The sequence below is a fragment of the Anabas testudineus genome, chromosome 21 (assembly GCF_900324465.2).
Source record: "Anabas testudineus chromosome 21, fAnaTes1.2, whole genome shotgun sequence".
Taxonomy (NCBI): Eukaryota; Metazoa; Chordata; class Actinopteri; order Anabantiformes; family Anabantidae; genus Anabas; species Anabas testudineus.
The window spans coordinates 2,755,272-2,777,388 of record NC_046629.1 but is presented as its reverse complement, the minus strand read 5'-3'; the positions used below and the strand labels follow the sequence as shown (position 1 = coordinate 2,777,388).

At 42.9% G+C, this 22,117-nt stretch overlaps 1 protein-coding gene across 4 annotated transcripts in view; it reads right to left on the bottom strand.

The window, feature by feature from the left end:
* caska (calcium/calmodulin-dependent serine protein kinase a) overlaps window positions 1-3,310 on the bottom strand; it is a 91,648-nt gene extending 88,338 nt beyond the window's left edge. For 2 of the 4 annotated variants that reach the window (XM_026377102.1, XM_026377103.1), the window contains exon 1: window positions 2,641-3,310. In XM_026377102.1, coding sequence (XP_026232887.1) covers window positions 2,641-2,699 — 59 coding nt within the window. In that variant the 5' untranslated portion in view covers window positions 2,700-3,310. The remainder of the gene's footprint in view (window positions 1-2,640) is intronic. The other 2 variants (XM_026377104.1, XM_026377105.1) reach the window with 2 other exon arrangements.
* Between the last annotated feature and the right edge of the window lie 18,807 nt (window positions 3,311-22,117).

Genomic DNA, 22,117 nt, shown 5'->3' with positions numbered 1-22,117 from the left:
CACAGGATGTCTCTTAACGTGTGACTCAAACTAATGGACTGCTTCCATCTACTGCGCCCCTGCCCTGACCTCTCTTACTCCCTCCCTCATCCCATCTACAGTGCAACCTCTCTTTCGCTCTCATCCTCCAACCCCCCCCCTTTACTGCTGCCTCTTATTGGTCCAAACATCTTTATTTACTTTCTCCCACCCTCACTTCTATTCTCTTGTTTTTGTGCCTCGGGACGCAGAAGCACAAGAGGCAGGATCAATCTGACAGATGTACATAAAACACTCACGCGCATGTGGGTGACAGGCTTTTGTCTGAGGTCAGTGCTCTAAAAATACAAAAGCACAGGCTTCAGTCGGGTTCGCACAGTCAGACGATGGATGTACGTCAACTTGCACCAAAACACACACAGAGTTAGGTCCATATACACAGATCAGCTCGTATTCTTCATGAGCAGTTGCTTTCTTTTTCTAGGATGAACTCTAATCTGCCTTTTCCTGTTTTTGAGGAGTGGTACAGCATCTAGAAATGTCTGCAGCTTTCAGACTATAGGCAGCCAATAATTTAACTTGATTTAGGAAGTAGATTGTCCACTTACTTTTGAGCCTCTAAATTTGGGAGTCTACAAATAAAGACAGCTGTAATTTCTACATGGATCTTCCAGGATTTCCAGTCGAAACGTTAAATTACAGCCGACAGTCTGCATTTAAAGGCCATCGCGACTGTTTCAGTTGTGGTGGCGTGCAGAGCTAAAATGATGAAAAATCTTCTACTGTCTAAATCAGTGTGGGTCCAGCTGTAAATCCAACTAAATCCAGGGGACACAGGTCCTCCCTAGCCTGCTTTCCAAGCATCAGTTCAGGATGACCCACATACAGGCCTCAATCTGCAACAGAACACACGCAAACACTTGAGACTACACAAGATCCAGGGCGTTGGGCTTTTAGAATATTGCCTTTCCTGACTGTGGTGTTGTCATTTGGTCGGGTTTCCCTGCAGTTAATCCAGTCTCTTTCAGGATCAAAAGCCACAATTGGCGCTTCAGCTGCATCTTAAAAAGAAGCTGTGGCTGCAGCAGCTCTCCACACACAGAACAGCCGGGCGGCTGATAAAAAGACTGTGCTCTCCTTCTGCAAACTGTAAATCACACACAATCTGTCCAATACAATGACTAAAGCTCTGATTCAGAAAACTCAAGTGTGTTTGTGTGTCGCTGACTCAGTGCATTTGGCTTCAAAGTGGACCTGCTGTCTCACCACAACCTCGGCTGAACATGTATTCACTTATTTTTACATTAAGGCACAGGATTTTTTGGGGGTTAGTGTTTGAGCGATGAAGAAAATCGCCTGCGACTGTGGGAAAAAAAGAGCAGACACAGATTCAGACTTGCCTAAACATGTGCTGTACAGGTCTTATCGCCCCGTCAAACAGTCAACCAGCTCTGTGACACGGCAGAAGTCCCATAACCAGCCAGCCGGTTCTGACTGACTGAGAACGGCTGGCAGGTCTGCCAAACTCCTGATTCACATGGAGCTTCTGTTTGTGCGCCCAATGAAGTGCTTCATTCAAGACCAGCAGTTTGGATGACACAGTCAGTTATTCATGCGTCGGTCAAAGCTGAAACAGTTTTCTCTCTCTGCACTCATTCAGCCGCCTCAGCTGCATATCCAAACAAAAGGAAGCGTCTCCCTCCACATTTTCTCTTCCTCAGTTCCTTTACCTGTGATATCAGGTTGGAAAGTCCCAGGTGCTGTGCAGGTGCTGCAGCTATTTAGCACAACAAAGCTGAACACAACAATAAAAATACTAACAAACAGGGAGGCTGATCATAGGCTGAGAACAGACTGCTTTAACTAGTCCTGGTTATTAGTCATCACAGCAGGAGCAGCATGGGAACATTCAAAGCCATATTACTCCATCACTCTCTCTCACACAGGAGTGTCACAACACCCTACTTGGTTGCAACAGATTATAATTATAGGGATAAATGTTAATTGCCCTGACATCTGAAGCAGCACTGCACTAGAGAAGGTAATTCACCTTCAGGTTCTGCAACAAAACTATTATTCTGAGGGGAGTTTGCAGTGGTCTCACGGCTCATCATTAGGTTTTATGGTACTTTATAATGGAAATGTGATATTCCTACAGAGGGCAGCTTCTCTTCACATTTACTGTGAGGTTAATGTTGGCTCTTATTCCACAGAGCCTGGTGGACATAGTGGGACTTCTCTGGAGGAAAACAATCGCCCAAATTGTGCACTGCGGTGAATATTATTACATGTAGCCTGGATGAAGCCTTCAGAGCCACTAACGATGACCAGATGTGCGGTGTGCATGACTCACGACGGTCTGTGCCCTGCCCTTTAATCTCTGCAGCAAGTTGCCAACTGCCACTGGGTTAAAGCGCACGGAGCCGAGGTGCTTTATGTGAGACGGTGAAAACAAACCACGCAGGAGGCAGTGAACTGTTCCTGCTGGACAGGAGACGGTGATACTGCTCCTTAAAGGTGTCACACGGTCATTAAACATTCAATTATCACGAGCAGCTCCAGCTCCCGCACGAACACCAGCACGCACTCCGTGCGCCTGAACGCGCGCCGACGACTGACAAACGTTTACCGGTAAAACATGTCACAGGTCGTTCCACTTACTTTCCAATGACCTCGCAGAGCTCGTACACGTCTTCAAACAGAATGTCGTCGTCCGCCATAGTCCGACCCCGGCTGGGGACAAAATCCCCCCCCCAAGTGCGCGTCCCAAACCCGGCTGTGATTCCCAACAAACGGTGCGCACGAAGGCCACAAGCAGCTGACGTCCGACGGGAAAACCTGAAGCCGCCGCTCGCACCGTCAGCAGCGGGGAGTCCGTGAGGAGTTCCCGGGGAAGGTTTCTAAATCCCAGCAGGCTCCTGTCGTCGAGCCTCCGCCCCCCGAACAGCGCCGCGTCTCTGAGGGGGAGAGCTCCACAACGATCCGGTGCGAGTCCGCCGGTCCGACCCCGCCTTTCCCCGCAGGCTCCCGGTGTCTCAGAGAGTGGACCTCCTGCTCCCGGTACCGACGCCGGGTTGAACGCTGTGGTCGCGGGTTACAGCTCGGATCCAGGTGGGTTCCCGTTCCCGTTCACCGAGCTTCACATCCCGGCTTCACACACTCTTCTTCGGTGTTTTTCCGGATGCACGGAGCGCTCGGTGCGGCCGTTCTCCGCCTCTCCCCCGGTCCGGTTCCACTTTCAGCCGCTGATTTGTGATTTTTCCGGAGCTGAGCTCCAAGGAGCTTCCAGAAAACCAAGCCCCTCCCACACGGCGGGCTGTGAAACTGCTCCGCTGTCCTCCATTTTGGCGCCCGGCCGTTACCTAGAGTTCCCGTTTGAACCTCACAGGCTTTGAGCCAAAATGGCGGAGTGCCGTCGCGGTGGAGGCTTCTCTAAAACCGCAGTTTCCTTCGGTCGTTTCCAGTGGAGGGATAAACATGAGGCGGAGTTCCCAGCCGGAAGCGAAGCAGCATGAACGAGGAATGTCCAGAAACTATTTATCTTTAAATCACACACAAGATGCAGCTACATCATCTTTAGCCTGGCCTTTGGTTAGACAACTGATGTCTTATATAGTTTTATGGGTTTAATCGATCATTATCTGTAACTTATTATTATTATTATTATTATTATTACTAACCTCACCATTATTAGCACTACTACAACTTTCTAGTATTACCAGTTAAAGGAAAAAACTTTAAAAGTTAAAGGAAGCATCTTAACAGCTGAATAAGAAATCCAGGCTAATTCACCTATTGTGAACTATTCATTGAAATTCATGCTCAATAAAAGAATATACTGTTGTTGGTGATGATAGAGATGATAATTAAACCAAATCTGTTCAGTTATTTCTACTATTTCACATTGTCCACTGTCATGTTGTAAAGATTTTAAACAATAAGCCTTCGACTCTGCACCCCTCAAACAGATTTTATGACCTTCTTAAAAAACAGGAAACTGCACATTTAAACCATGCAGCCACTTTTTATAAAGGTACATAATGGTATGGATGGATGCTCTGAGTGTGGAGACATAAAGAACTGTAACATCCTGTGTGAATGCATTCTTATATTGTAAATGTTAATTTAATGTTCACCTATTTCAGAGGCAGGTGGATATTTACTCCTTTATTTACACTATAACATTTACATCATGGTCCAACAGAGGAAGTGTTGAAATAGAGCAGATTGATCCCCATCGTTGTTTAGGTGACCGACACTTACAGAACGAACAAACAACCCAAAAATTAAATAAGAAACTGCAGTGTCAGCTGTTTCCTTTGCAGAATACACAGAGTTACTGTAGAGATGTGAGCACAACATACAGACAAGTGCTGTTTATTCATATTTTATGGGCTCTGGTGGGCTAAATACACTGCCAGCTGATTGCCTAATTAATGCCGAGTGAATAATTAAGCAGTAAACCCAAGACGACGAGCTTGTTCTTTACTTTAGGATTTTTCAACAAAAAGAATCTGAAGCCCGTAGCTACTGTATTGTCTTTGTCCCCGGGTGCACGGCTGCTTGTGTTGCACAAAAACCTTTTATTGTGCCATTTGAAACTTAAAATCTGTCCTCGCAGATCGTGTGAGGTTGTGTGTTCATGTGAAGATGTGGGGATGTTGTGAGGTGAGGAGACAGGAGGGTGTTTGGCTTAGGAATAAGAGAAATCAGGACATCAGGGAAAATCTTATCTCTCACCAACACACCCTTTTAGACTCAGCTGGTGGGCCGGTGCTGTGTGCTGTGTGTGTGTGTGTGTGTTTACTGGATGTTTTTAGCTCCACACTTCAGAGCTGTTGCTGTTGTAAAATTCAGAAATGATTTTACTGTGTGAAGTTTTTCATTTTTATTTCAACCTGACTGCACCTACCACTCACTGCTCCATATTAGAGAGAACTGCTCATGTTGAGCTCGTGTGGCAGGTTTATAGTGAAAATACTTCAGCATTACTGGGGTACATCAGCAATTTGGTGTTGTAGTTCCATAAAGCTGGGGAGGTCCCACGAGAGGCAGCATAAAAAATTAACGGACAAATTGACTCATGTTCAAGTCTGAGTGTCACTGCCCACTTCTTTCATCCACAGTTATTTTAAGCTCATCCAGACTGATGAGATATCATACATTCTTATTGTTTTTTCCATTTCGTAGTCCACTAAGCAGTTTTTGTAGCACATACTTTTACTTTTGTGTCTTTAAAGAATCATAACTGCAGCCTGAGTAGTTCTCTTTATAATGGATAAACTGAACTCTTCCCGTTTAACATTTAAAGATATAATCCGCTTTTCACGTTCATGTCCCATACAGTACATTCTCATGTTACACATAGTTAAAGGCCCAAAGCTTGAGAAGAATGTGTTTGCATTCTTGATATCTGCTAATTCACGTATCAAGTCAGCAACAAACTTTGAGTAAAGACCAAATAACTTATCATCATACTGATGACACAGTCAGCTTCTGCATGTGTCTCTCACCTTTGCTGGTCAGACCAGGGGTTTCTCAGTCTGCAGCAGTGCCCATCGCTGAGGAAGACCACTCTGATTGGTTCTTCAGCTCAGCGAATCACTGCAAGAGAAGAGAAACAGAAGTCATTCAGGTATTTAAACGGCACATTTAAAGAGCACACATGGAAGACGATATGGAAGATACTACAATATCTGCACAGCTACATGGCCGGAGGGAGGTGAGCAACTGGTGTGAGAATGGTGGACTGTGTCCACAGTCCTGGGTCTTCTACTTTCCTTTGTTGAATGACAAATACAGACTACTGCCACCTGTTGGTGTGGAGGCTTAATTGTCTTCACACAGCCACAGAACCTGTGCTAGCCTGATTTCTAGAAGACAGGTGTCTGTCCCTGGTGTATGTATATGTTGCATTCTAGTACTAGCTGGAAATGGGTTTTTATTGTACTTATTGTACTTACTACAAACAGTAACTTCACCATTACTATTGTTGTATAGTTTGGTACAATTTCCCCATGTTCTTGGTCGGTTGTCATGTATGTTGGAAACTAATGTGGCCTGTCCACAGTGTAATCCATCCTGACTGGGGGTGATCTGGTTCTTTGTTTATCCGAGGCAGAAAAGAGAACAGGGGAAATGCAGATGTTTGCTTCAGGGAGCAGGTAATGTAACAGGGTTGGTTGTGGTTTTGATGCAGGGTGCCTTTGACATTGATCAAACGACAGGCGCCTCACCCCTTACATCTGGCATCTGTGGGAGTTTGCTCTATAACGTGATTACAAACATACTTTCTGTTATTGGACTAAATTAGCATTTGGAGAACATGTGTCAGGAGTAAATGTCTGAGAGCACAGTGACAATAGAATGAGTGATGCTGAGTGTAGGGAGGTTCATGTGTGTTCTTTTAATGAAGACGTGAATCCTTTTGAAGGAGGAAGATGATCACAGACTGTCTACAAGTCTTCAACATTCGTGTGATCTCCTGGAAGTCATCAGCTACCCTGGAGCGTCTGCTGAAGGGCGACATGATGTCATTCAACTCTTCTGACATTCAGTTTTCTCTTTCTCTCCTCTCCTTCACGAGCCTTTGATTAGAACAAGCAGACGGTGCAAACTAACTAAAGTCTTCTTGGTCAAATAAGTTCATATGAAGCACATTCTAGTGTTTCAATTCAGGGTATGTTTGAGGTTATTGCTTTCACTTACTTTTTCCACTATCTCACTCTGAACATGACAGTTTGTGTTTTATAAGTTTAGAAATGTTGTGTTTGTTGATTTTTGTTATTTTGGTGAAGCTCAGATCACATTCAAAACCAATTTATGCAGAAAAACAGGAACTTACAAATGGTTCCCTTATTTACTTACTTTCTTATTTGACCAATGGCTCAGGAGGCAGCAGTTTTAAATAAAGTTTAAAAAATAAAGGTTTTAAATAAATTTAAGTCAGTGAAGAAGAATTCAGTCATTTTCCATTAGGGTCCACACCTCCATCCTAATCTATCCCAAAATATTTTCCTTGAGACCAGAACTTTAACCATTTCATATGTCAATGACAACAAAGGTGCTCTAACCCCAAAAAACATGTTTCAGTTTCGGTAGGAGGACTTATCAACTGTTCATGTTTAGTTCAGTAGCTTCAGAAACTCGTGTCTTTAAACAGGCCGACACTGATGCGTGATTCTCTACATCTCCCACACTGGTACACATCACAGAGGCACATCATGACAGTGCTGCTTAATGATATCCTCTGCTGGTTTTTGGTGTTCCAGTATTTAGTCTTGCCCCTGGCTGAATCTAAAGCAAAGCTTGTTCCATTTTTCAGCAGCAAAGTAAACTGAACTTCCCCACTAGGAGGCTTTAGGAAAAAGGTTGCCAGTGGAATGCATCATCTTTTTGCTGCAGGAATCAGTTTAAGAGCTGTTTTTGTCTTCCTTCTAATACTCCAACACTGCCTTGGAGTCTCTCCATCTGATACCACAGTCCCCACAAGGATACTCACAAACACATAGCCCGTTCGTCCTTTATGTGTGCAATTCTTCCTTTGTTGTATCTGTGTTGTTTTCAGGGAGATTGGCTGTAAAAACAGTGCAAATATTTTTATCTCTGGTTTGGGAGAGATTTGCTTTTGATGATGTTTCTTTGCACATCCTTCATCAAGACGCTCTCTCCGTTTTCTTTCTCTCTACTCAACAAGTCAGCAGCAAGTTAATTTTCTGTTGTCTTCTTGCATCTTCTCCCGGGGGCAAAGAAAAGCACACAGGAGATGATCCAGAAAAAGAGGAGACCTGTCCTCACACTGACTAGTGTCTTTTCTAATCTTATTAACAAAGCAGAAATCAATGCTGGTTAACATGAGCTGGATCAATGGACTTCACACTCGCAGGAGGAATGAATAATTGGTTATTGTTAAGGCTGACACTATGAATAAAAGCCAAGATGTGTATGTATTTCCACTCGAGAGGGAAAAATAGAAAGAGGATGCTCATCTGTCTAGTTGACTGCAGTGGAGATGCTGTCTGCAGAGTTCTTATCAGGGACATGGTGAACGAGCAGTGAGGAGGAGGAGGTGAGAAGGGGCAAGAGGAGCAGACAGGGGCTGAAAGAGGAGGTGTGCACTGAATGGCAAACGGTGTGTCTGAGTCTAGAACAGCTGCTTCTTTGGGACCTAACCACACAAGTTCATTGTTGGAGTGCAGAAGAACAATAATTTCTCATAAATGTCAGAACATACTGTCACACACAAAACAACACAAGTGGGTACTAAAAGCTGCAAAAGCTCTTTTTGTCTTTCTGCCATCCATCTTTACCGAACTCGCTTCCTGAGGAGAATGTAATGTCAGAGCCTGGTGCTGAATGAACATGTTTTTATTCTTCCACGCTGGAGGCCACAGTGGTTTTTGAGTTGTCCATCTGTCCCATTCTTTCAACACAAACGTCCTCTTAGACAAACTGATTCCATTTCCGTGGTCAAAGGTTAAACTCTCTATGAACTCGTGTGTCCTGTTCTCCCTGTATCTCAGGAACAACTGGAGTGACTTTCATTACATCTGGCACATCTGTACACAAACATATTACAATATGAGTTCACACAGAGATGTCTGTTAACTGCAACTGCACATTGAACTACAAAGCAGTAATTCTAGTTTGGCTGCTGTTGTTGTGATGGTTCAGGAATGATCATCTCTCTTCCTTCATGGGAGCCACACTAGTCCAAAGGAACCCCAGTGGAAGAGTAAAAAAGCCCTCAGGTCCCTTAGCGCTGACACAATGGAGCATGTCTATGGGCATGCACATATGTGCATACAGTATATGCATGGTTGTTATTCCACTCAGTGAGCTGTGCGTGCTCACACTGCTTTTAAAAGTTCGTCACGAACACAAAAAGTATAATTCTGTGTGTTTCACGCATTGATATTCTGCACAACACTCTAAAAATTAATATGCCGCCTTGAAAAAAGCCGATGCTCTTTTGGTGTTTGCTCAATTTCATCTGTCCTGCTGTTTTTATGTCCCCAGACAGGTGAGCTGAAAGACACGCAGCAGAATGTAATGGACACATTATTAAAGGATTGTTGCGCCATGGTGGAGAGGAAGGAGGGAAAAACATGGTTTTTCCAGTCTGCTCCTCCATGAAGACACGTCTGCGTCAGCTGGGAGAACATTCAGACGTTTGTCATCCTACAGATATTATTATTAGCTGTAATAGGAGAGTATTATTAGTGTTTGTGTTAAGGAGATTTATCATGTTTCACAACAATCAGCCAGACTTTAAAGTCTCCTACAGCTTAATTTAACCTGACATAATTCACAACAACATTCTCAGCTTTGTCTTTACTAAATACATCAGATCACAGAAACTATTATATTTCACACGTTCATTTAAAATACAAAATCTTCACTTGAACGACGTATTGAGCTTTTCAAGCCTGCCTTAAAGCAACAGTCAGGTACTTCTAGGAATCCTGAAACAGGTTGTACTTGCTCTAATCAGTCCTCCTGTTGCTACAGGTCTTGTCAGAAGCAGAGTGAACTTTGTGCTGAAAGACTTCTTAGAACAGGCCTGTTACTGTGCGTCCTCACAACACAAACGACACAACCGAAGAACACATTCATGGAATGAGGTGAAAGGAAAAGTCACAAAGCACATTTGGCTGAAGGAGCCTGGTCCCTGGGCCTTCAAGAAAAGGCCAAACCTCACAAAAACACTCCTCTTCCAGGACAGACAGACAGGAAGCGGCTGTCAGGTGTCCAGAATAGACCAACACAGTGGACTTTCAGTCCGGACAATCACAGCAACAACATTATTATGTGAAAACGATCATAGAGGATGTTGAGCAACTTCCAGGTTCCAGCTACACAACCTCCTGAAAAGAGGACACACTACAAAACACACAGTTCACACCATAACTTGTCCTTTCTAATAATTAAGTGCTTCTGCAGACGGCAGCAAACATCAGACGCAGCTTTGACGGCCAACACACGTCAACACTTCAACAGAACACCAGACACAGACTGTTTATTTCTGTTTAATGTAAAGTACTGATTTCAGTTTTACCAGCAGTGTCATGTCTGCTACATCCTGGCAGTTTGCTTTCCCAGTATGGATAAAAAAATAAAACCCAGCTGCGTCTATAGGACTATACAGACATACCCGTCCATAAACACAAGTACACACATTGAATTTGACGTAGTGATAATGGAGCAAGTCTGGACTAATGCTGATGTTCACTAGAGGTTTTAATGCTTATTTATAGCCGTGTAAATGGTTAATGATTCATGCAGAAAACTTAATGTCAACAACAGAGTTAGGGAAAAAGACTCGAGCTAAAGCCACGAATAGAGAAAGAGAGGGAGACAGAAAACCAAGTGGAGAGGACAGACGTGGACTGATGCAGGAGACGTGTTCAAAACGAAAAAAGGAAATGATGCAAGTGTGACTCTCCTTTCATGTAGCAGGTGACGTCTGCACTAAGTGGAAGTTTGGGGATAGGAGGAGAGCGTCAGACTGAGATGTGCCCTTGTTACATCTGTGGGACTCAGCCTGTGAAGTGGTAATGTGCCTCTGGGACGACACTCATCAGATGTAAAGTAAGGAAGGAAGTGTTTCTGTTTCTTTCTGCTGGATTTTACATATCTCTTTGTTTTCTTGAACTATTGCAGCAGCTACTCTGACAGACGTCTGTCTTTATAAAACATAATTAAAATAATTGCCAGTTCATTTAGGCTGGGCTGATTTTTAATCCCAGTCCAACCCTGGTGCTCAGGATACTCTGCTGCCAACACGACTGGACTGACTCATTAAAAGATATGTGGTGTAGTTTAGTGTATTTATTTACTCTCTTATATAAGTAGAAACTCAAACTAAACTCTAAACCACTACAGGCTGTTGTTATTGTGCAGCTAATGCTTCCAGTTAATCAGATCCGAGCGTGTCACAGGAAATTATAAAACCTGACAGTAAATGTTCTGTGATTTTACTTTAAATATCAGTTATAAATGTCACAATGTGTTGTTACAGCTACTCAACAATACAAGGATGGTGTGTTTTCTGCTCACTCTTGGTATTCTCAGGGGAACACAGCAGAGACGTGAGTTTCAAGTAAATGGCACAAACCATCAGAGGCGACTCCCCCTCATACGCTTGTTCATGGATGTTTGAATGCATAATGAGAGATTCTAGGAATTAAATGACCAACTTAAATGTGAGTGGACAATGTAGGTTCATTAAAAGTGAGCAACTTTCTGATTATTTTAAGGTTGACACACCACTGCAGATTTCTAAACTCCATGAGAGCATCTTTCAAAGAATCCTAAAAGAGAAAAATCATTACATAAGTTCATCAGTTTCATTAGAGAAAGCACCTTCCTCCCCAGGAACATACACCATTAACATAATGAACTAATCAAATATTAGAAAACTGCTAAGACTAAGCTGTGGACCAGGTCTTATTCTCCGTCTCTCATCATGTCCTTGTTACATGTTACTGCTACTTGCTGTAATACAAAGACAAACAAAGCTTCAACTTAACCTTTTACTGTGTCTGTGTCTTATTTTACTTATTCTGATCATCTGTCAGTAAACCACCGGCTCGGCCTCATGTCGATCCATCCTTCTGTGTTTTTCCTCAGCCTGATATTTCTGTTCCTGACTCTGTAAAGGAAACCTTCCTTTATTGGCCACAGGTGGAGACACATATATTTCTAGGGTTAATCTTGAATAACGCCATTACTGCTGTTATCGAGTAGTGGCTGTGGATCCAACCCAGGTGATTTAAACTGCCAGTCTTTTAACCACTGTATCCTTTAAGAACACATCTGAGGTACGGTGGGAAACACTGGAGATGTTTCTCATTAGCGCTGATGTCTCTATAAACCCAGCACCAGCCTGTGGAGATGTCACATTTCGGCCCAGCGGGAACCTCGAGCTCCACTGTCTTAGTTGTACAAAGGGAGCTGCTTTAGATGAGCTCATCACTTTCATCCCCCCTGATCTCAGCCTCGGGCCACAAGGATGCGTCTCCTGCCGCTCTCCACCCTCTCATTTTCCTTTCTTCTCTCTGCTGCCCATCACACTCTCCATACGACTTCATTTGTCCTTTTTCTGTCTCAGTGCCCTTTTTAAAATAGTTTTAATCAATCTCAGGAATTGTTACTTTCTTAAACGAAGGAAAATTTGGACCTGAGACAACAGTTTGAGAAATACACCGGTCACTGTTCTCTAACACAGCGGTCCTTGAAAACAGTCAAGGTCACATTTAAGCTGTTTTGTTGTAAAAGCTCAGTTTTACAGGAGCAGGACTTGAATGTGGGCAGGTTAAGTAAAAACAGGTGACTGTGTCTAAAGTGCAGAACAAAGTCTGTTACCAGGAGATCAGTTCAACCCACAAACTAAACGAGGGGGTTAAACTTCCTGTGTGATTCTTCAGAAACCTCCCACAGTTTTCTGGCGTTCGAAGCTCCAGGACCTGATCTGGCCTCAGATTTTGCAGTTCCAGCTGGACTCTGTCAGAGATGATCTGAAAACCATTCCTTTCTGTTTGAATCAGTTCTATGAAACAGATACAGAAGTTGTTTGTTATTTTGCTGAGAGGTAAATTACAGCCAGTGGCTGGTTCAGTAATCTTAGCTTAGGGGAAAACCGCTAACCTGGCTCAGTGCAAAGTAGAAACAAATCTACTTACCAGCACCTAACTGCAACAAATAGTCTGGAGCATAAACACAAACCGAGAGTAGTACTTTATTAAAATTAAAAGTAAGAAATATATGTTTTAAAATTGACAACAGTATAAATACTTACTAATAATAAAACCAGTGTGTTAAATAAAACACATAAATAAAAATTCTAAATGATTAAAGGTGAAAATACTCATAATGCAGAATGATATGCAGTTTTTTATTAGACTAGACAGTACACAATCGAGTTTCTCAAATAAACACGGTCATCATTTTGCGTACCGGTCGACCCCAGAGCCGAAAACATAAATAAGTGTGGATTCAGGTCACCAGTGAAAACAGAGCCGCTAAGGAGATCCCCTCCCTGGAATATTCTAACAAATCCTGCTGAGGCTTCAAAGGAGAGAAAGGCAGTAAGTACCGATTGGATTTGGGTGCTGTTGGTGTGTGCCGCAGTAAAAACCATCTCAGAGCGCTTTGAGTGCTTTATCTCCTCGACTGCCTGGGCAACTGCCTCTCTGCTCCCCTCTGAAGGGAATTAGGCTATTAAAAACCACACACATGCATGCACACAGCGTGCACAGTGGACTCAAAGACTGCACGCACACACACACACACACACACTCACCCAAAACCACTGCCAAAATGTGGATAGTGCGTCACATTGGAGCTGGCTCACTGGGTCTAAGACGCCCTCTGGGTGAATATCCACAGGGGCCTCCACGCCATTAACTCCTAACCAATACAAATGGAACCTCTGTGCATGTAGAGGCAGGAAGAAGGAGTCACCAAAAATAGTCTGTCATTATTCTCACCATGTGGCTGATTACAGTACAGAGAAAAATCATCTCAGCCAGTACAGGCATGGATTTCTTCACCTCACCAAACCAGAGGGTCTGTTACTATGATATTTATGGTCTTATGCTGAAGGAGATGGAGGAGTGACGTGACACCTGCGGAGAGACGGTGTGGTGGCCAACAGTTTCTTTCTGCATGATAAATGTTCTAAATCTTGATGCTGTATTCGTTGCTTCTCTGCATTGAACTCTTGAATCCAGCTGTATAATGACTGGTGACATAATGAATCACTGCAGCAGAAAGATACCGGGGAGCCCTCAACACCCGGGGGACGCTCAAGCTTTATGAGCTCCACCCTGCAGTTCCACACGGTGTTGGTTATTTTAGGGGGAGTCTTGTTGTCTTCGTAGACAGAGGAGGCTGTTAAGGATTCACGGGGCCTACAGGAGATCAGGCTGGAGAGCAGTAATTAAACCACGACACAAGTCTCTGTCTCACCCTCCACCTTCATATCTCCTCCTACTTCATCCAGACTCACACAGCTGCAGGTTACTATAGGAACTAATTCCCTCCCTTTCATCTCCTCTTCACTCACTCTCCGCCCGGCTCTTTTATTCACGTCCTAATCTCCCGACGTCCATTCACAGCATTCGTCCATTTCTTCGTTATCACTTCATTAACATCTGCGACCTTCATCACCACCGCTCTCTGTCAACACCAAGACTTTCTAGTGGCTGCACCTTTTTTTGTTTCTTCTTCTTCACACTGCTTTCCACGCTGCTCCCTTTATCTGACTTTCTATCTGTCCTGCTGCTGGCAGCATGAAACCAAATGTCAAATCTGAGCTGGCACAGAGGAATCGTAAGGGGGGCAGATGGAGGAGCACAAATTGAAGAAGAGAGAGAGATAGAGGGGGTGGGAATGAGATGGAGTAGTGGAAACATCAGTGGAGACAGGGTTAGAGCACACCTGACCAGGTAGAAAATGCACACAGAGCTGGGAGCTGCTGCAGGCAATAGATAGTGTGATAAACACAAGTGTAAAGAAACATATTTGATATTTACTTATTAAATAAACTGTTATTTTTAATTATTGTGGTTGATTACAGCGGTCGGTTTATATGCTAGAAGTCCTGTGACCAAAGTCCGACAAAGAATAAATAAGAATCAGTGTGACGTTTAATCTGACGTAAGAAAACTGGAACCTACAGTGAAAATGAGTTCTCTTCCTTAAAAACAAATTTAAAACAGAATACAAGATGAAAAGCAGTTTTTTTTTAACAGTGTGGGGGTGAAGCATGTGCCTTCATGACAAATGGCTGTAAGATCAAAGTTTCTTTCCTGTGTCACGTGCAGGGAACCGTCACCGTTTTATCACAAACACTTTCATCCCAACGATAAGCACCATTTCTTCAAGCACATTTTGGATTTACTTACACTTTCATGTTGAAGTGTTAATAATTCTTAAACACTGATTATGCAAGTGACACAATTTTTAAAGCATCAAAAACATGCTCACTTCTCTCCCTCGTCGTTCATCTGTTCAGTTCTCTGAGCGTCGCTGCGGCTGGTGCAGAGGATCACCTGCGGCTGTGATTGCTCCAGGTTCTCCATGATTCCGGCCATTTGTGTGTCACTGCGACAAAGATGAAGATAAAAAGAGGACATAGTGTATGTGCTTTTGAGCTGTTAGCTCGTTCCTGCTCCAACACTGCTGTGTACCTTTCAAAGTGTTTCAGACTTCAAAGAATATTTCACATTTTTGATAATTTAACCTGACAAACAAGCAGCGAGCATGAGGTGTGGAGGTCGGCTGCATCAGCAGTGGAGGGCATGTGAATGAGGGACGTGAGTGTGCTGAAGGCAGCAAAATGTCAAACCAAACCATAACCTGCAGATGTAAAGCAAAGAGGGAGCCAGCAACCAGTGAGCTGGCTTCTATCAGCATGTTGGTGGACTGAACAGGTGCCATGTTATGACCCAGCTCGTCAACCACAACCCTTCTCCTTCTCTGTGTTGTCCTGCAGCTACAGTAAATCTCCGATTGAGCGGATTGATCTGTTTCTCCAAGTCAATGTTTTTATACATTTTTAACTTATGTGGCTGCATCATTGTCCCAGTTTGAACTGTTCAGCATTAATTTGCATCTGTTCATGTCTGAAAGTTAAATCAAATCAGTTTGATTTTAAAAATCACAAATTCACCTCTTTTGATTTTGTACAGCAACATCTGAGCACACAGGAGTTGTAGATTTACATTTGAATTACAGAGAAGTTTAGAAAGTAAAACTACATACTACAGATACAGGCTTTCGTCACTGGGGATGCTGTGAGTTGTCTAACTTACTTATTCTTATACTTGTATGTGTACAAAGTAAATCAGCTGCAACTAGTACATAGAAGACGAAACTGAATAAAATTAGCACAAAGAGAAGCAACCAACCAAAAACAAAAGACTAAACAGTGACACAAGACAACTGAAAACACCAAGTGACCAAGAGATGCTTTTAGCTCAGTGGATGGAGCCAGTCGATTCATTTCAGCCCCGGTTTTTAATTATTTACATCTTCAGGACACTGATTAAACCTAATTTAATGCTCAGGTATGATATCAGTGTCCTCCTCTCTTCTTCCTCACCGACTCTCCTCTCTTTTACGTAGTCAGCCTTCCCGTCCCACCTGCGTATCCGAGTTAGAGGTGAGGTCAGCCTCTCAACAACCGTCTCTCCCAGTCCAGCTATCAGCCATGCTGCCCACGATGCCACAGTGTCCAGTGGAGCATGTGAATGGGGTCACGGCTGGGAGATGGAGATGGAGAGTGAAGCTGCCATCCGTGAACAGGGCCGAGAGGGATAACGACTCCTGCGGCTGTCTCCTCTGCATTAGCAAAATCTGAAGGCCTGTAATGTCGTCTGCTTCACAACTGTTTGTCTCTTCTCCAGGTGCTTGAAGGGACCAAACAGGTCTGATGACGGCTGCAGAGGTTGCTCTTCGCTGCTCTGTGCATTGTTGCGCTGCCTTCAGATTATTAATTTTTTAATGCTGGTGAGATGAAGTGGTCTGTTCAATATATTTAGGGCTGTTAAAATGATTGTCCCGTTTCCCAGAGCATAACTCAGTGAAGTGAAAATTTATCATCAGCTCTTCTCCACTTCTGTTTGTATGTAAATAGCTGCCTCTTATCAGTGACTCGGGTTCAGAAGCTCCATAAACGAGATATGAGGGAACATTTTCAGATTCACTCAACTGCTTTGCACCATTTAAATTCAATTAACAGGCTAATGGATGCATTCACCTTCTCCTCACAGGTTTTGAATTAAAAAGTTCAATTGGGTTTATTATTGAGTGCAAATGAACGACCTCAGGGGGGTCGGAGCAGATCTCCAGGGGGTCTCTGAGCAGGTTCTTGTGCTTTAAGTAAACTATGTTGAGAGTGTGCAGGAGAACAAACAGCAGCTCTTCACTCTGTGTTGATTTTCAGATGTTGTCACTGTTTCCCTGTATTCTCTCCTAATTTCTCTTCAGGATCCATCTAGAAAATATAAAATGCATTAATTTAAGCAACGTGGCTGCAGGAATTAAAATGGTTGATCCATCATGTTAACAGCCATTTAACAGATTATCACGACATTTTATGCACACGTTCATTCTCCCCTCAGGATGAACTGTAATAACTTCAGTGAAGCCTAACAAATGATCTGCCTGTAAAACTATACATGTTCCCATTAGCCTCAGTTACACGTTCGGTTCAGCCCTAATAAGCAAATATTAGCATTCCATGATGATGAGCAAAAATGCTTTGCATATATAATTAGCATGTTAGCATTGCTACATAGCATATGAGCTCAATACACATGCAACAAAAAATACTCAACAAATACGACCAAATGAAGAAATTACAAATGTCTTAAATATTGAAATATTTACAAGTAGACACACAAACCAGTGAGTGGAAGTCCATTTTCACCACTACAAGTAAAAATGCCATGATAAAAACAATCCAATGTTAGGTCTAAATATTTAATAATTTAAATAATTATCTAAATTATTATCTCATAATTAGTCAGAATTTTTACTTTTTATCTTATAATCAAACCTTTTCTCATAATTTCAACTTAAGCTAACTTTTTTTTTTTTGTGGCAGGAACGAGCCTCCATATAAGCAGTACCATGCTTCAGTGCCATTAGAAACTCCGTGTGTGTCCCAGCCGTGCAGTTGCCTGTAACTGATACAGCAGTTGTTTACCTGCACTCGGATCTCACCTGTCCTACTTTCCCACCTGTTTTGCCACCTGACTGTCCTCCATCCATCCATCCATCCACATCATCACTCCGTCGCTCTTCTCACCCTGTTACCTCCTGTTTTTGGGCCTCAGTTGCTCTGCACCATTATTTTCTTGCCTGCTTGTTACTGTGCTCTGTTTTTGGATTTTTGGCTCCTGACTCAGCCTCGCCGGACTTGTTACAGCTTTCTTTCCAGCCCATTGTTGAACCGAGTCTGTTTTGTGTGACCTTGATTTTATTGGGCCCTCGTCTGTCCAGTTTACCTACCTGTCCAGTTTGTACAATAAATAGTGAACTGTTAAATTGCATCCTGCCTCCAGGGTTCTGCATTTCAGTCCTACCTGGTTTTACAGTTCTGTTCGTGCCATATTTTTAGTTCTTGCCGACACAGTCTATGCTGTGATCCGGCCCAATTTATCCACACTTTCATTTCCAGCAGCTTGGATTACTGGCAGCCTTAAAAATCCTTCCAGACACCATCAGCCTAATCAGAAAGCTGCTGCCACAGGTCTAGAAATCTCTCACCTGAAGTTTACCGGAATTATTATTGTAACATTTTTTAAATGTAATATTAACCAACAGCATGTGAGGACTGTTTAAACCTGTTTTAAAGATTTTTATTCTTTTATTTACATTTTAATGTTTTATGTTGAATTTATTTGTCTTTTTAATGTTTTAAATATAAGATTTAAAACACTTTCTTTTGCCTTTCCGTATGAACTGTGGTTAATGACCTGGAGCATCAGTATATTTGCTCAGTGTTTCACATGACTTACATGACTCAGGTTCCTTTTCTGTACCAAGGCTCAGTGCGGTTCATTAAGAGGCAAATACGAATAACTAAGACACAGGGTCAGGCTCGCAGGCAGAAACAGGTAGCTAGGTGAAAGAATGAGGCCATTTATATATGCTGGGAAGCTGATGAGAGAACTGGGAACAGGTGTGCAGCAGTCAAGTGATGACTTAAGGTGAGAACAGGGTAAAAACAGGCTTCACAACAAGAAAGTTAACAATGAACAGATGTGTAAATAAATTAGGACCTTACTGTAAGGTCCTGTTACTGAACCTAAGTGGTAAAAAACACATTGTGCTTTCATTTGAAGGACATTTGAGCTCAAATATCCACTTAGAAAAGTGAAAACATGTGAGTTAACATCAAATACGCCCCCGAACGATGCTGCTTCACTCTTTGTGAGCTGCACTAAAGCTTTTTAAGTAAGATGACGTCAGTACAACCTACTGCACATCTCACTCAGATCGTGTGGTGAAAATAGTGCATCGCTCCATTTGGTTTATTAGTAATTTTGATGACAAGTGAAGGCGGCGCCGTGAAAGCACTCGAGGGAGACATCAAATTATGATAAACAATGTCTCTGCATATGATACAGAGAAAATGAGAACACATAATTTCACTGCTGATTCAAGTTAAATGCTAATGGATGGAAGTCACAGAGGAACTGACACACACACACATAAACACACTAAATGTATGTGTGCAAACACACAGACAGCTTGGCAGAGGCTGCACTGCTGAAATGTTGTACTGTGATGGTGGCGTGGTGGAGGATGGAGTAGTGTTTGTGTAGTTAGTGGCAATCAGCTGCTGTCAGATTGCGATTAATGGTGGGAAACTCATGGAGAACACACATGCACAAAAAACAAAGTCACTCACAAACAGGTTAGAGTGCTGGGAAAAAATATTCCACCCCTATTGAGCCTGAACAAACACGAAACACACGCTTGAAACACTACAAGACAGTTTCAGAGAGTTCTGGAAGTTTAAGAAAAAGTTTTATTAAAGTAAATGTGCTGCATTAAACACGAAGTAGAAGTATAATTAGTACCATGAGTACTAGAGTACAAGGCTCTGACAGCAGATTCGTACTTCGTGGGGCTCAACTTCTCTGAGATGCTTCAATTTAGTTGTAGAAAATTTACATCATGTTTCAAGATTTCCTCAAAATGTGAAACAGCTGGACACACGTTCCTTCTTTCTCCTGATTTTGCTGTGAATACATCTTTATCTCCAGGTGTACAGATGGAAATTAATGACTTTCCTGCATCTGTGTACGTGCACTCTCTCTGTGTACGTGCACACATTCTGTGTACGTGCACACATTCTGTGCTGTAGCGCCCAGCTCTCCCTGCAGAAGTGAGCTCTCCTGCTGAATCTTCATTGAGGTGAAATAATCACATAACACTCAACGCAGTTAGCTTTACAATATGATTAAGCCAGTTTGCCATTTGCAGAGACTAATTTAGAATGAGTTGTGATTAGCTGCTTCCACCCCCTGAGGCATTACACATTTAAATGGGACACATTTTTACCAGCTGGGAATACGACAGAGGCAGCTGATTCCCTTAAGTGCTACACTTGAGTGTTTATTTCCCTGCTTTCCCTGTAATGGACCATTTCCCTGTGCTGGCAGGAGACAGGAGACTCTGGCCTTTATTGTACAGAGAGCGAAAACGAGAAGGAGAGAAAAGTACTATTTCGGGTTCCAGGGCTCCACTCGTGCTGCAGTCGTCTCACTCGAGGGATTAAGACAGAGAAAGCCTCAGTTTACTCCTCTCCTCCTTCGCACTGCGGTCGTGGGTGGATTTACTCTTTACCCCGGTTATTTATCACGTCACAGCTGTGATGGAGAGATCTGCAGAGCCGGAGAGGCCGACACGCTGGCAGGACTGGAATCAAAACTCCAGGTTCGTGTGATTTGATTTGATTCCTGTCCACCATCAGAGGAAGCGTCTCCCCCCTCTGCAGCAGCTGTTTTCTCTCAGGTGCTGGTTTGATGACGAGTTGTTGTCAAACTCATGTCACATAGAATAAAGACAGTACAGATGGAGGATTCCTAATGATCAGATAATACTGAGCAACCAACCTGGAAATCTGAGGAAGATGATGTGACTTTCTACACTTTAGTTTCAAAATGACAAATAAATATTAAAGATATAAAGATATGATAACCTTTTTAATAATGATTTCCTGGAGCGTTCCTCGTGCTGGGTTCAGGCTGTGCTCTACATCACATTCACTCCACAGCTCCACAGACAGAAGACTGTTGTTATCACACTACCTGATCAAATTGCCTCACTCGCCCACATTTTCCCCTCAGTGTTTTTCTCCACTTCCTCCTGATGACTTTCTGCACTCACCTCCGTTGCCCCCCCCTCCAAACATCTCACCTCTCTCTAACTTTTCCAGCCACACTCACTTTTCTTTTGTGTATGAGCTCTGACAGAGTGAGTGATGCGGATCATTACAAGGCTCCGATGGCTCCGTATCAGATGAAATCCTCCTCGGTGCTCTGTCAATGTCACCAAGAAGCCATTCTGAGGCTAATGGGCCAGCTCCAGCACCACGGTCTGTGTGGAAGTTCAGACTAAAAATAACCAATAGACTACACTGTACTGGACTTTATGAACACAGCGTTTACTCAATATTAAAAGAACCTTTTTATATTTTATGTACAGATGAGACTGAGATGACGCAACAGAACAGACGTGCTCCTCAAACTCATCCTTTAAGTGTAGCAGCAGGAAACTCAGACCTTTCTGACCTCGCTGGAACATCGTGGTCTTTGTTCACGTCTTTGTGCATGACGACATCTCTCAAACAAACAAACACGTTCCATAAATCATGAGGGCGAGTGGAGAGCATATTTCACCTCATCCAGCCGAAGTGAAATGTCCAACAAGAGAAGACGCTGTAATCAATTGAGGATCTTGCAGTAAATCTTGAAGACGTCCCACAAGCCCAGAGCAATAAGTTAGAAAGCCTATAGCGCTGTGAGGAGGGGGAGGCACTGAACAGCTCAGGCTGGGATAGCTGTTAGAGTCGGGGGGGGGCGAGAGGCAGTGATGGCTCCATCACCATCACGAAGAATTCAACAGAAGGTGATGGAGGTTTAACCCGAGTCCTTGAGATTGAAGGATGTATTAATAAAACCTCATGATGCAACTTTGTGATTCTGAGCTGTAGAAAATAAAATGTAATAACAAATAGATTTGATCTTTTGTCTTTGTACTTATTCACTGTAATTTGAATTTTTGAGCTCAAACTACAGATTTTCTATTTTAACTATTAAACATTAACCTTCTAAATGAATAAACGTCAGAGTTAAATTTCAAACTGGCTTCTAACTGAAGCATTTTATTAAACCTACAACATGTAACTGAGATGGGAAGATGGGGGGGGGGGGGGGGTCACAAACTGGTCGGGAGATGAGAATTAAACTCCTCCAAAACCAATACGCAGCCGCAGTGGGAGGTAGATGTAGTTTATCTAGTTTAACAGAAGCAGGGCTAAAGCTAATTCTTCAGTTCACCACCTGAATGACAGACAGAAGGTGTTTTTCATTAGAAACTATTATTACAAACCAAC